Source organism: Sphaeramia orbicularis, chromosome 12 (assembly GCF_902148855.1).
Source record: "Sphaeramia orbicularis chromosome 12, fSphaOr1.1, whole genome shotgun sequence".
NCBI classification, from domain to species: domain Eukaryota; kingdom Metazoa; phylum Chordata; class Actinopteri; order Kurtiformes; family Apogonidae; genus Sphaeramia; species Sphaeramia orbicularis.
Genome location: NC_043968.1, coordinates 58594576 through 58610973, shown reverse-complemented (window position 1 = coordinate 58610973; position 16398 = coordinate 58594576). Strand labels below are relative to the sequence as shown.

Below are 16398 nucleotides of genomic sequence, written 5' to 3'. Positions count from 1 at the left end.
CATTTTTATCAACATGTCATTCCTACAGACAACTTAAATTAGTATAAAAAAAAAAAAAATCAACATTTGAAAGAATTCCACCATAGAAGGAAATCCCTCCTAAAACAACACATGAAGTAATCATATTTTGCTCAATTTTCATGAAACCTGAAAGGTTAGGGCAAGGGCTGAGGACAGAGCCTGAAGTGCATTTAGTAAAAAGCAGTGGCGACTGCTCGTCTTTCAGACAGGGGAAGCTCATTGTCAGCTTACATAAAAAAATGGTTAAGTTATTTAAACATAAATTCGGCCCTCCGTTCCTTTTTAAGAAAATGGTCAGTGACCTTATCGTACCAAGTGAACAACAAAACGCTGAAATTATGTGAAATTGAAACAAGGAAGTACAATGAGTGTGTTTTATTTACAGTGCATGAAATGAACAAGTAATTTCGTAGTGGTTTCTCTCTCAATTTCACAGCAGAATGCGTGACAGTATTAAACTGAACTCTGCCAAGTGAAGGAGTAGATCTCAAAATAGCTGTCAATCAAATGGGATTCAGCCTTTTGACTGATCCTCCAATCAGCATGTGGCAGCCTGGCATCCAGCCCAGCCGAGCTCCGCCCACAGCTCCATTCACCCCCAGAGACGCTGAGTGTCCGAGGGCGGGACAACATTGTTGCATTTATCCAATTACCGTCCAGTTTTGAGGCAGTGAAAAAAACCGTTCCACTTAGTCCCACTGAAGTGCATGGACACCAGGCTTCTCCGGGCAAATGCATTAACCACAGATCATATGAAAAAACAGCGCAACGGGAATGTATGAGAAGTGAACAACATCGAACCTGTTGATTTGTGATAAAGCTGATTCTGAACAAACACGTCTTGAGATGAACGTATTCTAACACATTTATAGTTAATGAAATGTCAACACAACCGTACATATTTGACCATTTAATTTTCGTAATTTTAGGGGAAGCCAAGCTTCCCCTGCAGTCTATGAGAAATCACCTCTGGTAAAAAGTGGCCAAGCCTGGAAAATACTAACTCTTTATGAATTAGTTACAGTCAAGTTTTTCATCTTGGAAATGTGGTGATTTGCTTTAGTTTGTTGTCAGATAAGGCAGATAAAATAACACTCTAACTCTTAATCATAAACATGGCCTCCAAAAATTTTTACTTGTCATATTTGGTCAGGGTAACAAGAGTCAGGTCTTCTAAATAACAGATGGAGCTAAACTCTTACCAATCTCCCAGACACTAAGTGATGATAGTTAATGGGGCAGAATTTTTACCACCATCAATATTACAGGGACTGAAGTACGGGTAGAGTTTCTCTGTGAAGTTACAGCCAGTGAAGGAGTAAATGAGATCAGTGGTATCTGCATCATAAAAGGAAACCACACCCCTGTCATAATCCACAAACATCCCCACTTTATGAAGCTGTGATTTCAGAGAGAGAAGAACACTAGGACCAGCAAGAGCTCTGTACTGGTTTCCATTCCTTAACCAGATAGTCCAGAAGCCATTTTTGGGGGACAATCTGATTTTACCACCTCTGTTGACTGACTCTGTAGCTACACCTAAATCCCACTCTGTTTTCCCTTTAACGTCAACTTCAAAATAAACTCTTGACAAGATACTTGGCTTTCCTAAAACACCATTACAATAGGTAAATCTCAGAGGATTGTCTGGGACATTCATTTTAATAACACTACTTTTCACTTGTTTCCCATCATCGGACAGGATGAGATAGGGACTGGCAGTGTCAGGATCCAGAGTCACATCCACTGCAAACTGTTGAACCCTCTTCAGCTCAGCCTCAGCCAGCTTCTTCATCTCTGTACTGAATGTCTCCTCCAGCTGGGCCACAGCCGTCCTCACAGTCCCCTCATACGACAAGTGGACGTGGACCTCTTTCCAGTCCTTCATATGTGGAACAGTGTTCAGGTGTGGGAGGCTTTGGAGAAGCTGGAGGGGGTCTTCAGTTTGTATGAGCTGATCTACCTTAGCTCTTGTCTTCACCAGCTCAGATATTTCCTCTTCCATTTCTGTGATGAAACCTTCAGCTTTTGTCTCCATCTCTTTCTGCTTCTCTTCTATGGTGTCAATGAGCTGAGTCAGGCTTCTCTCAGCAGACTGTATCAGAGCAGTGAAGAGCTGAACACTGGTTTCTATCTCTTTCTCTGCGTCGTCTTTACTGAGTCTCACCAACTGTTTGATCTTCTCAGCCTTCACTTGTCTGTCCTGGATCATCTGCTGAAGTTCAGCCTCTGTTTTCTCCAGCTCTGCCTTCTTTTCTTCATATTCTTCTTCCAGAGGAGTGAAGACGTGTGACTTATGATGAGATTCTGTACAGAACTGACACACACAGACCTGGTCAGTCTTGCAGAACAGCTCCAGAGGTCTGTCGTGTCTCTTACACATTCTGTCCTCCAGGTTCTCCACTGGATCGATCAGCTGATGTCTTGTCAGAGTGATTTTCTGATGAACCTCCAGGTGAGTCTCACAGTAGGAGCTCAGACACATGAGGCAGGACTTGAGAGCCTTCAGTTTGGTCTCAGTGCATATGTCACATAGAACTTCACCTGCTTTGGAAGTTTGTTGCCCTGAGCAGCGGCTCTGTTTGGTTTTCGTTTCTCTTGACTGTCTGAACTCAGCCACCATCTCTGATATGAAGGTGTTGATCCGCAGGTTAGGTCTTGTGTTGAAGGCCTCATTACACAATGGACACTGGTTCTGAACATTAACATCCCAGTGCTGTGTGATGCAGTTCTTACAGAAGTTGTGTCCACATGGTGTGGTGACTGGATCAGTAAACACATCCAGACAGATGGAACACAGAAACTGATCCTCAGAGTGCACACCCCTGGCAGAAGACATGGCTACAAGACAACACAGATGAGATGTTTAATGAGACGATGCCAAAACTTGTTGTACATGTTTGAACACATTATGCAACATGATGTGGTAGTACCGAAAGCGGATACTTTCATAGCTTTCTTGTTGGACCATAAACATGATTTGGGTCATAGTGACCTTGAACTTTGACCACTACAATCCTATAAGTTCATCCTTGAGTCCAAGATTGTGTTTGTGTTAGATCTGAAAAATGAAAATGAAAATCCCTGTGACCTAAACTTTCCCACTTTTTGAACAGAAAACATCATCTAACCCTAGTATGCTTGTCATAAAGAACTGACCCCTATCCACACTCCTAAAATTTAGGGGGATGTAAATGCAGAAATAGAGTATAATTATGCTTTAAGAGCCACAATCACCTGATTATGGCTTTTGTGTTACATTGAAATGAGCTGTTTAGGGAGCAGGTTCTCCAGTCCAAAACAAACAGTTTTTTCTTTTATATTTTGTATTTTGTTTTAAATACCAAGAGGCATCCAGCATGAAGTCGCATTACCATCACCTATTACATTTATTCATATAGAACTACTTTCCTCTGGACACTGGAGATCAGAGTGGGGTGAGCAGTGAATGCTTCGTCTGCACTTTCACCACTAAATGCAGTTGATGGATGCAATTATTACACAAAATGAACCTTTGAACCACCTACTACTCCTATGGTCTTCTTCAGATTGTCACTGCTCAGCCTCTTGGCCTCTCTGTGTGTTTGGAAATGGGAGTTCTCTCAGTCATTCAAGTTTGCAAAAGTTTTTTTCAGTTCAGAACAAAGTCCTTTCTGCCTCCATGGAAGAGTGCTTCTTAAGAGTGAATTTTCTTTGGCTCAACAATTATGCACTATGAAAAAGGACAGTGGGACACATCACACCTACAGCCTGAGGACTCCCCATTCCTGTGAATTTGGAATATTAAAATAAAAAGCTTCATGTTAGTTATTATCACTGTTAATTTTAAAGGAGTGACTTGTAGAAACCCGACAGCTACTTCTGGATCAATGAGTTATCTTCAGAATGTGTCAAATATGTTTCAGAAATATCCATGTGAACGTTTCATAACAATTCAAATGACTAAAAAAATACAGAGTAAAATTAAGTGAAAACCGAAGACATTTGGAAGCGAAGATGACTGTAAACAAAATTAACCCTAAAAACAAATTTAGGGTCATTGATCGTAATATAACATTCTAACACTAGTAATTGTTGTTTTGTGGCTCAACCAACTGTTCAGAATGAAGCATCTGGACATAAAGTGTCCAAACAGTTCTGTCCAAAGAACTGAAAACTGAGCTGAAAACAGATTTGACTCAAATAATCAGCCTCTGAATCAGTGTGTCCGGTGGAATGGATCTGTTGGTGTGGCGGTGTAAGGGGGGGGGGGGGGGGGGGGGGGTGCACGCGCACGGTACGGCGGTGTGTGTGTGTGTGTATAGAGGGGGCACACGCGCGCAGTTCGGCGGGTTGGCGCGTGCGTCGGTTCCCCTGCCCGCGAAAGTTAAACTTTATGCTCGTTTTTCTCTTCCCTACCTACTGAAGACTCGCATACTTGCATCTGAAGGTGCAGGACGTTTGTCCTGGACTGTTATATATCATACATATGTGTAAGTCTAATGTGACGGTGATGGTTTTTTTTGGTATGAAATGGTTGGTGTGGTGCCATGGGCTGAGCGCCAAGGCAAAACCATACCAGCAGAAATGCTACTCTGAGTAGAAAGAGGAAAATGCCTCATTTTGTGTCTTCCTGTTTAGAATCAATAAGCATAAGCTGTACTCACCTGTGTTGGACAGGTGCGTCTCTGGTGTTTTGGTGAAGAGCAGACTCAGAAGACAAAGACTGGATTCACTTTGTCTGCACATTCACATCCTGTCCTGTGAGTTGTTCTGAGTTTCATTTTCTTGTAACAGAAATCACATGGTCTCTTCAAAAAGTGGCTCCACCCTTTACAGCAACTAGTAATGATTAACTCCTTCTGATATTTTCATCAGGTCTGTAATGAAAAAAAAAAAACAGACTTACAAAGAATAAACCTGAAAATCAGGTCATGCAAACATGATGAGCTTTGGACATGCCAAAACACAGGGCGTTTTAATATTAGTCTGGATTAATGTTTTACTGTTGGATACTCAAACTGAATGGCCTCTGTTTGCAGACGATCTATTTTAATAAAATATATACAGTTGTCCATAAAGTTCCTCTTTTTATTCCTATTCATGCACATCAGTAATCATACTACAGTAAAGTATGTACAGCAGTAAAAACTAAAGTTTCAGTGAAAAAAAACACCTCTATAAACCAAAGTGGTTGTATTTACAGTGACCTTCCTTTTACACTGAACATGTCTTTAATCCTTTTGTTCAGACAATGTGAAATTTTTGACATTCACATTCTTATTTTTTATTCCAGGTTTCATTCAACACATGCCAGATGTTTTTAAGGGCTTGACCTGCTTCTTGTCATGGGGTCAGAGGTCACACTAAATACTGACTTTAACTTTTAGAACCCACTCAGTTCTGTTTTTTGCGTGTTTTTTAAGGCTGTGCACATAATTCCTGTATTTTCTTATTGTATCTGAAGAAAAAAGAAAAAAAGACAGAAACAAATACCCATGTTCATTTCAACGCTGCAAAAACAAAACTAAAGGCTGCCATAAACTTTAGCACAATAGTGTTGTTTATACATATATACAGGGTGGGGAAGCAAAATTTACAATGAACATTTAGTTGTTTTTTCTCAGCAGGCACTACATCAGTTGTTTTGAAACCAAACATATATTGATGTCATAATCATACCTAACACTATTATCCATACCTTTTCAGAAACTTTTGCCCATATGAGTAATCAGGAAAGCAAACGTCAAAGAGTGTGTGATTTGCTGAATGCACTCGTCACACCAAAGGAGATTTCAAAAATAGTTGGAGTGTCCATAAAGACTGTTTATAATGTAAAGAAGAGAATGACTATGAGCAAAACTATTACGAGAAAGTCTGGAAGATCCTATTAAAGAAGAATGGGAGAAGTTGTTTCCCGAATATTTGAGGAACACTTGCGCAAGTTTCAGGAAGCGTGTGAAGGCAGTTATTGAGAAAGAAGGAGGACACATAGAATAAAAACATTTTCTATTATGTCAATTTTCTTGTGGCAAATAAATTCTCATGACTTTCAATAAACTAATTGGTCATACACTGTCTTTCAATCCCTGCCTCAAAATATTGTAAATTTTGCTTCCCCACCCTGTACATATATATATATATATATATATATATATATATATATATATATATATATATATATATATATATATATATATATATATACACACATATATATATATATATATATACACACATATATATATATATATGAATGTAAATGTCAAGGGACGACCAAGATCATAAATACTTTACATAGGTTTTATTAAGTCAGACATTAGACAGATTTAGTACAGAAAGCAACAAATTTACATTGATATTTCATTTTCACACACTGATTACAGGCTTTTTTTTTGCTTTACAGTCATTTATTGATTCATGAATGAATATACAACTTTTAATACTTTTTTATGCTGCTTTCCATTAACCTTTAGACAAATTGTTCATTGACATTATATAACTACAGCTCTCACTAATATCAAAGCATGAAACAGCCCCATCTATGAATTTTCAGAGTGAGTTTGTAACGTTCTTCTGACTTTCTAGATCAGAAACCTGACTTCAGGCACATTCCAGTTAAAATTTCCAACTGGGAACTTAGAATTCCTGATATCCCTGTCCAAATACAACACACAAATATTCACCAACAGACTCCACTTTATAGGTAAAGTCCCCAAACCAACTTGAAAACTGAGTCTAGCATGTTACTGTATCGACAAAGGTAATGACCAGTGGGGCAGAGTTTTTGCCTCCATCTACAGGACATGGATAGAAGTATGGGTAGAGTTTCTCTGAGAAGTTACAGCCAGTGAAGGTGTAGATATGAGATGCAGTATCTACGTCATAAAAGGAGACCAAACCTCCGTGATAATCCACAAACACCCCCACCTTCTGAGGCTGTGACTTCAGAGACAGAAGAACAGAGGGGTGAGCAAGAGCTTTGTACTCATTTCCATTCTTCAAGCACACAGTCCAGAATCCACACTTTGGGCTGTGTATGATCTTCTCCTTTCTGTTGATTGATTCTCTGACCACTCCTAGAGTCCACTCAGTCTTCTCTGTAACTTGAACCTCATAGTAAAATTTGGAAGTGAAGCCTTGCTTTCCTAAGACTCGTCTATGTGCAGAAAATCTCCTTGGGTTGTCTGGGAGACTTTTCATTAAACTGCCAACCTTCACTTGTTTCCCATCATCAGACAGGATGAGATTTGGATGTGCAGTGTCAGGATCCAGAGTCACATCCACTGCAAACTGTTGAACCCTCTTCAGCTCAGCCTCAGCCAGCTTCTTCATCTCTGTACTGAATGTCTCCTCCAGCTGGGCCACAGCCGTCCTCACAGTCCCCTCATACGATGAGGGGACATGGACCTCTTTCCAGTCCTTCATATGTGGAACAGTGCTCAGGTGTGGGAGGCTTTGGAGAAGCTGGAGGGGGTCTTCAGTTTGTATGAGCTGATCTACCTCGGCTCTTGTCTTCACCAGCTCAGATATTTCCTCTTCCATTTCTGTGATGAAACCTTCAGCTATTTTCTCCATCTCTTTCTGCTTCTCTTCTATGGTCTCAATGAGCTGAGTCAGGCTTCTCTCAGCAGACTGTATCAGAGCAGTGAAGGGCTGAACACTGGTTTCTATCTCTCTCTCTGCGTCGTCTTTACTGAGTCTCACCAACTGTTTGATCTTCTCAGTCTTCACTTGTCTGTCCTGGATCATCTGCTGAAGTTCAGCCTCTGTTTTCTCCAGCTCTGCCTTCTTTTCTTCATATTCTTCTTCCAGTGGAGTGAAGACGTGTGACTTATGATGAGATAATGTGCAGAACTGACACACACAGACCTGGTCAGTCTTGCAGAACAGCTCCAGAGGTCTGTCGTGTCTCTTACACATTCTGTCCTCCAGGTTCTCCACTGGATCGATCAGCTGATGTCTTGTCAGAGTGATTTTCTGGTGAACCTCCAGGTGAGTCTCACAGTAGGAGCTCAGACACATGAGGCAGGACTTGAGAGCCTTCAGTTTGGTCTCAGTGCATATGTCACATAGAACTTCACCTGCTTTGGAAGTTTGTTGCCCTGAGCAGCAGCTCTGTTTGGTTTTCTTTTCTCTTGACTGTCTGAACTCAGCCACCATCTCTGATATGAAGGTGTTTACGTGCATCTCAGGTCTTGTGTCAAAATCCATCTTACACAATGGACACTGGTTCTGGACGTCAGTACTCCAGTTTTCTATGATGCAGTTCTTGCAGAAGTTGTGTCCACATGGTGTGGTGACTGGATCAGTGAACACATCCAAACAGATGGCACAAAGAAACTGATCCTCAGAGACCAGAATGCTGGCAGCTGACATTTCTAAAGAGGGAAAACGCAAAATATTTTAAATCATTCAGTAGTAATGACAAGAGGAATAGAAAAAAATTTGTGGTGTTACATTAGTTGGGCTGCAAAGTCAATCTCTTCCCGTAACTCTATAGTACTACACTTTTTATCTGCACTTATTCATACAACCACAGGAGGTCCCCATATGACCAGATGTGGAAGATAAACACTTGTTATTTTGACGCCCTTCAATAATCAAGCAGTATTGTCATTTTTCTGGTCAGGAGCTCATTGACATTGACACTTAAAACATTATAAAACACAGGCTACAGTTTGTTGCAAAACACCTGAACTGAATTACGTTACTGAACAGGTGTTAATTTCTTTTAAACTGACAAAAAGCAGGTGTCAAACCAAACCTAGCCCATAATCAATATGGTATTTTAACAAAAAACTTGTCAGACTGTGAAGAAATGGCAGCCGATGAAGGTCAAACGCCACGAAAAACTGCAGCCAACAGATTTTGTTTTGATTAAAAAAAGATAAATCACTGTGAGCAGAGACTAGAAACACAGCTTCTAAACAGACCACAGTTCAAACTCTCTGAACTAATGTGTGGTTTATAAATACATCAGAAAACTGTGGGTATTATATTGCAGAGCTGACAGTTGGAAGGTGAAGCAAAGACATTAAATCTTTTACTTTTAGTTTCTTTCATCACATTAGTCTGTTACTCCTATTATTTTTTAATACAAGATCATTGAGCAGCAGAAACTCAGCTCTCTGACTTTGACTGTGTTTTATTATCAACTATACATTGCTCCTGTTTTTACATAGAAAAAATAATATCCATGTACGTACCTTTCAGTGTATCTGTGGGATATTTCAGGTGGAAGTCTTCTCTTTAAAGGTTTGTCTGCGAAGAAGTCCTGGGTTTTCCTTTTGAGTTTCATTTTCATTTCCTGATAATGACACACTCCAGAGTGGCTCCACCTTAAACTGCACTCAGTAATTCAATAACAGTGCATTCATTCTGATTTTTACAGAATAATCATACAAAATGTCTCTTATTCAACTAAAGCTGCTTTTTCTTTCAAGTGCTAGACTGATGTGTGGAAACACTGCAGATAAAGATGACTGACCCTCAGTTCTTAGTTTGACAGGAGGCACAAGGTTTAGTTAAAGTAAAGTAAAAAGTAAAATAAACTTTATTGTCCCCTGGGGGAAATTCATCTTGGGTACAGTGCTACAAATCATTGCTTCACAAGACAAGATAAAAAACCATCATCTCATGGACACATTATAACAATGACAGTTTGTCTGTCATATAAAACAGACATTGACCACACTACACTTGACAGTCACAGCACAGAACAAATAGAGATGCCTAAAGTGCAGGGAGAAAAAAAAGGGCTAAGTGCTAAAGTGCTGTGTGTTTGTTGCACGTTGCTCTATTGCACTAGTTCTTAACATTGTTCAGCAGCTTAATGGACATTGGGACAAATGATAATTTGAGGCGGTTGGTTTTGCACTTAGGCATACGAAATCTTCTTCCTGATGGAAGAAGTTCGTATCCAGAGGACAAGTTCATTATTTAGATATAGATTAATAGATTCACAGAGGAGCTGGTATCCCATTTTAACCAAACCTGCCCGACTGTTCTGGACTCTGTCGCACCATTCAAAGCTAAAAAGTCCCAGAGTTCACCACAGCCCTGGCTAAATGAGTCTACTGTAGTATTTTTCTTAGTTGTTTTTAAATACACTTCAATCTGTCATAGCACAGAACAAAATCATGTAACGAGTTGCTGTGCCATTAAGAGCTTGTCTTAAAAAATCCACCTGAGGCATTTCACTCAATATACAAGTTAGACTACAAATAATGAGTGGGGAAAATACATACAAAAAAACAAGAAACTACTTGAAATCGGTGGAACCAGAGTCTGAGAGTGAACCTGGAGGTAGCATGGCAGAGAAGACTCTAGGAAATAATGTTATGCTACAAACCACTGGACTCTGAAATACAAAACTACTGTATATTTATCTATACTGTATATAAAACCATTTCAGAATACAGTAACTTGAGAACACTTCTTCTAGTCTTCAGTAAGTGAGAAGTAAAATTGAATCCTTCTGGGTCTCAACACTGGATGAATTCTGTAAAATGGACTACGCAGCATGACAAGCTTCAACATTCAACACACTTGTAAAAGGCAGAATACACAGCACACAGTGATTCACCTCCACTCCCCTGAAATCCCATCAATAATCAATAGATTACTTACACACTCACCTTCTCTTTGTTGTCTGAAGGTTTGTTGATGTAAACGTCATCTTCCTCCCTGCTGTTCGAGTGTTTTTGGACAACCAGGACAGGTTGTATTTTGGGTTCTTCGACTCTATGTTGTATGTTTTTTCTATGGATACATCCTTTATTTCTGCTTAGTGTAGTCTGTAGTACACCAATGGGAGCTTACACCTCAACCTCTGCCATGGAATAAAAGACTGTTTTGTTGACTGACATGGACAAACTGATTTAGTCAGACTCTTATTTTGAGTATGTGGATGACATGAGAGCACAGACTTTGTGAGGCACACATCGACTGAATCCCACAGCCTGCAATGAATCTGAAGACATCAGTCCTCCTCCAACCCTCAGCTTAAAGTTACTACATTCTCCACAAGAACAGAGAAATGTGTTCTTTTTCTGGGGGTGGCAAAAACAAAGTTGGTTTTGGTCTGCACATTTCATACTTCGAAGAGAAACTTAACTGCAGAACTCCTGGAAAGTAAAAAAAAACAAAAAACAAAAACCCTCCTGGAAAGTCCACTCGTTGCCCCGTTTCTCAGTAGGACACAGCCTTTCTGTGTACACTTTACCTGTCCTCTCAGAGCCCTGTGGGTTTCCTCCAGGTCCTCCAATCTCCCCCGCCATTAAAAAATTAAGATACATGTAGGCCAAGTCTGGTTCCTCTGAACACAGTACTGATGAAGATCTGGAGTAGGTTCCTAAGTGCCTTCAATAGCAGCTCACTACAGTGCTCTATGTACTGATGCTAACTGCTAATTGCTAATGCTAAGCACTGTGTATATCAGATGGGTCAACAGAATTTCCCTACCTACCAGGATGATAAAGCGAGTTAACCTTTAACCTTTTTAGGCACGCCCACTTTAAATTTCTGATTAATCACACAATAGTTTTCGGAAACTACAAAGACAAAAAAAAAAGTCATACCCGGATGTTGTGTCAAGATGTCTCGAGTCCCCTGCATTTTTCTTTTCTTTTTCTTTTTTTTTTTTTAAGTAAAAATGTGATGTTTTCCTAATTTTAATTTGCTGATAGTACAGATTCGCATAATCCACCACAAGAGAGTTGTCTCTTTTCTTTTCTTTGTACATATGTATAATGACAATGAAGGCATTCTATTCTATTCTATTCTATTCTATTCTATTCTATTCTATTCTATTCTCTAAAAGGTCAGAGTAAGAGTCAAAAGTTATTATTATCAATACAGAGAAAACAGAATAAAAGTAATATATAAGTTTACATATATATAGAACATTTATTTATTTGTTTTATTTTTTCTTCAGTGTAATAATATATCATTAACTGAACACAAAAAAACAATCATTTACAACCATGTTTCTCAAACTACATGGGTTTTATAGGTGAATGCAGGTTGCAGGAATTGACGATGTTCCCGCGTTCACCAGGGAGCAGCCAAAAAAGACACATCTGATGACGGTCAAAAGCTGAGAAAGTGCATTTTATACAAATTATTTGTATATGAATGAATGAATTTATTTTGGTTTTTACATCAATCATTGCACTTAGTACAATAATTATAATAAACATAAAAACCAAAAAAGTAATAGGCTAGAAGCAAAAGCTTTTTTTTTTTTTTTTTTTTACCTATCCTTTTCACCTGATACACTGCTTACATTAAATTAAATGTGTACAGCATCGAGCATTCACACCATAAAAAAAAAAAAAAAAATCAACAACAAAAACATATCTACCATCTCAATTCAATATTCCTAAAGAATTTTAAACTTAAGGCTTTTTTTTTTTTTTTTTTTTAACTTTGCCTAAGGAGTGACCAACTTAAATTCATCATCAGGTCCATTCCATACTTTCACACCCACAACCTCAGTCCATCTAGACTTCACATTTGTCCTCACTTTAGTCTATTCACAAATATGTATTGAAGACTAGACAATCTTGTGGGGGTTAATACATCCCTTTGTTACTACTGACTGAATCTGCTGCTATTCATCCACCACTGAATTGGAAGAGTGTAATAAATACATGTTATTAGTGTTTTTATTTTTCCATTGTGACATGACATTAAAATCAACATAGTCTACCGTTGACGCTGAATATCACATTTGTATCATGCACACACATCACACTGAGAACATTTTCATGTCACATTTCTTCACCCCCATCAACATGTGGCATTTGCAGTCATGTCTTCATGTGTTGATAGTGTTCTGGTCTTCAGTAGTGACAATGGCTGCCTCCCAACTAGACTTGGATTCCTGGCTAATGTATGACCTGACAATGCAGTGCCAACAGCTGAACAGGCTTTTTCAGGTCATTCTAGGATTTTGTGGTTGTAAAAAAACATTGTCAGCTTAGATGTTTGCACAAAATGGTAAAGCTGTATTTCAGTAAGTGCTGATTTCTGTTATCATGGGAGATGGCTCTCATGTCTGGGTGCACATTTTGCATCCATCATAGGTGCATTTTGTAAGAGCTCATATTCATTCTCTTCAGTGGCTGTTGTTGTAGAATTATCCAGACAAAGCATGAGTGAAGTCATTCAGTTCAGTGATTCAAGAACATGCATATCTTGCCAGGTAGGTGTTAACTGCTGCATTTATCTGAGCCTTGCACATTTCCAATTGCCATCCTGTCCAAATATTCTTTCAATCATATTTTGCCTTGAATCCCATTGAGCAGGAGACTCAGAGATAAACTGGTGTGTAGAAAGTCCATGTCCAGGCTATATCGCTCCCATGCACAGTATCACCATTTCATTTCTACCTAAAGGCACTGACAACCTTTTAGCAGACTCCCCTGGTACCATGGAAAGAGAGGGAATATACTTTTCTAATCACTTTTGTGTCAAGAATTTACCGTTAATTTCTAAAAAAAAAAGTTACAAATAATATTGCGGTGACATGTAGATAAACATACCCATAAAATGATAATGGAATTGTTATTAGGCTGAATAGGCTTAATATTTACAGCTAACCTACCTATGCTTCCAGGGTTCCAGCTATTCTGACCCTGATAGAAATATTCTGAGATACCATCTAAGAATTAAGACAGAGTCACTGGATTCTGGAATGAGAAGACTTTACTTGCAGCAAGGAGTCAAATACATACAAGAGAATTCAACAGTTGACTGACTAACACCAGGAGGTCTAAGTTCTTATGAAAGAATATGGATATTACAACCAAGTGTCCAAGTGTCCCAACATGATGACGTTGATCAGGTTCACCATTGGCTTAGGTATATCCAAAACACGGTGATGCGTGGGTTCAGTGACCACATTTGAACTCTTCTCCCACCTACACTATGGCGTGATTTCCCCAAGGGCAACAGGCCGCTCTGGCCCCAAACTGGCACCACGAGACAGAAAATATATAGATAGAGAAGAAATGGTAGACATATCCTGGGTGCTTTCTCATAGGATATGTCATCACAACCCATCCATGACTCGTGCTCTGGACACCTGGTATTTACAGAGGATAGTCTAATATCATATTTCTCTAACAGACCCCCCAGATGATCATTAGTGACACAGGATGTCTAGAGGTATTTGAGACACATCTTATGTAAGACTGCAGCTCATCTCCTCCAGACATCTGTTGTTGTGGAGTAAGACAACACTTTCTCCAGCTGCACTGCAATATTCTCTAATGTTTTGTTGTACAGTCATTGCAATGCTATTAACAGCTTATTGAGTCATACCTGGGACTCACTGTTGTCAGCATGTAACGAACCCAGACTATTCCATTGTATCTGGAAATTGCGTCTTTTCTAATATGACAAGGTTCAAGGTTTGAGTTGCATTTTAGTGACATTAAGGGTAAAAATTCAAGTTCTTGGTTATGAACTGAAAAGATATCAGTTTAGTGTCAAATTTTCTCAGGAATCTGAATCTGAAATCATTTATGCAAAATCTCTGGTTAAATTGGCTTCATCATTGACAGAGCAAGTCAAAATCTAACAAATTGATGGGCAGTTTCAAAAACAAATATGAAAATCTGGCTGTAAAAAAAACTTGATCTCACTTTAGGAAAGTAAATGGGCCCAAATAATATAAACTACTTGTAGCCCATGTAGGTGGGCAGAATTGATAAAAATTTTGGAGGCTAGATATTGAAAATTGAGTGAATGCAAGTTGTTTTTTTTTTTGTTTTTTTTACAATGGTATGTATTTTTTTTCACAAACTAAAAACTGATGGGGGTAGGGTTAGTAAAAGTAATGATTTTACTTATCTAATATTAGAATATACTTAATTGTTGGGTAATGTTTTATTCACAACAGAAAAAGAAAGAGAATGTTGTATAATACATACAGATTTATGATGATATCAACTCTACATACAGAATTATAAGTCAAATTCTTGCCTAGAAGCCAAAAAATCCAATAAAATTGTCACAGGACGTCTTCTGAAGAACTGGCTGATATGACGTCATTGACGAACTGAAATCACTGAAACTGACACTCATTCAAAAGGCCATACCATAAGCTCTTCTTCTAAGGTTAACAGTAAGCAAGTTCAATGAAAATTTGCAAGCAGCAACAGGATTAATATGGGTTTTCAAATTATTTGTCACTGAAAAAGGGTAATTTTTGCCCACTTTTCAGCAAGCATGCAAAAAGTCACACAAGGACAAGTGATACACATTTTTTGATGTGATATTCTGAAACTACACAATTTTTCCAATAAATTCGACACAAGACACTGCATGAAAGGTATACATTCATTCCACAATATTTTTTTCACAATAATGTCACAATAATGATACTCAAAGTTTCAACCTTGTAATATGGCCTGCCGGTGCCTTTCAACAATGGAAAATGAGGTATCTAAAATCTGTTGCTTATTAGCTGTGTTTGTGGATTTGGGGTGGAGGGTAGTGGCAGAATCTTACAGACACACGTCACACCCTGGTGCTTTGTTTCAGGTACTGGACCACATTTATCACACTGCTGTTTTAGTTTTAGTCACCACAGTGTTCGGTTCCAAAGCAGATCCTGTAAAACCAAACCATTTGTCTATCATTAAGGTAGCTTGACTGCCTCTTTTGGTATTATGTCAACATTCGCTGTAGACACCATCATTCCAGCTATGTAGAACCGATCATATTTCTCCACGAAAGCAGCGGCTGGTATTTACAGTTCATATATAATGACATGGTGAAAGTCATGTGATTTATTTGTGAGGAGAAAGATTTAATTGGGGAGCTTCAAAGATAATGAAGTAACAGCAAATGCATTGGCCGGGAATCGAACCCGGGTCAACTGCTTGGGAAGCAGCTATTCTCACCACTATACCACCAATGCCCTGGAGGAATGATGGATTAACCCTTGTAAATGTGAGGGAGATATCCCCACACTCCACAGCTTGTTTTTTTTTTTTTTTTTTTTTTTTCAGAATTCAATATTGTCAGGCATTCTTCTCAGCCCTGCGATGAACTGGTGACTCATCCAGGGTGTACCCCACCTTCGCCCATAGGCAGCTGGGATAGGCTCCAGCCCCAACCCCGTGACCCTAGTGAAGATAAAGCAGGTTCAGAAGATGAATGAATGAATATTGTCATGCTCCTTCTTTTTGTTTTAACAGACTCTCTGCAAATCTTACACACAGTGTTGTGTTCGTACAAAAACCCAAACCTTTTCCATATCATGCAGTAAATTGTTTTGTTTTTTCTTTTTCTTATAGTATTTCTTCATCCTTTGCAGCTGCAGCCACCATTGTTCCAACTAGTTGTTGCAAAGCTCATGCGTGTATCTCCTAGGAAATGGTA

The 16398-nt window shown here is 38.9% G+C and overlaps 2 protein-coding genes and 1 non-coding gene across 3 annotated transcripts; all 3 read right to left on the bottom strand.

Moving 5' to 3' along the window:
• Window positions 1–614: 614 nt before the first annotated feature.
• Window positions 615–4774, bottom strand: LOC115430080 (E3 ubiquitin-protein ligase TRIM21-like). The gene is made up of 2 exons (XM_030149968.1): window positions 4668–4774; window positions 615–2862 (listed from the first exon to the last, which is right to left on the bottom strand). Exons 1-2 carry the CDS (start codon window positions 4747–4749, stop codon window positions 1238–1240), a joined length of 1707 nt encoding a protein of 568 aa, XP_030005828.1. The 5' UTR covers window positions 4750–4774; the 3' UTR covers window positions 615–1237.
• Window positions 4775–6312: 1538 nt separating this feature from the next.
• LOC115429271 (E3 ubiquitin-protein ligase TRIM39-like) lies at window positions 6313–9295 on the bottom strand. Its single transcript, XM_030148586.1, has 2 exons — window positions 9210–9295; window positions 6313–8381 (listed from the first exon to the last, which is right to left on the bottom strand). The coding sequence occupies exon 2, from the start codon at window positions 8377–8379 to the stop codon at window positions 6739–6741; it is 1641 nt and encodes a 546-aa protein (XP_030004446.1). The 5' UTR covers window positions 8380–8381; window positions 9210–9295; the 3' UTR covers window positions 6313–6738.
• Window positions 9296–15862: 6567 nt separating this feature from the next.
• On the bottom strand, window positions 15863–15934 carry trnag-ccc (transfer RNA glycine (anticodon CCC)). Its single transcript has one exon. It is a non-coding gene; the product is annotated as a tRNA-Gly (tRNA).
• Window positions 15935–16398: the final 464 nt, after the last annotated feature.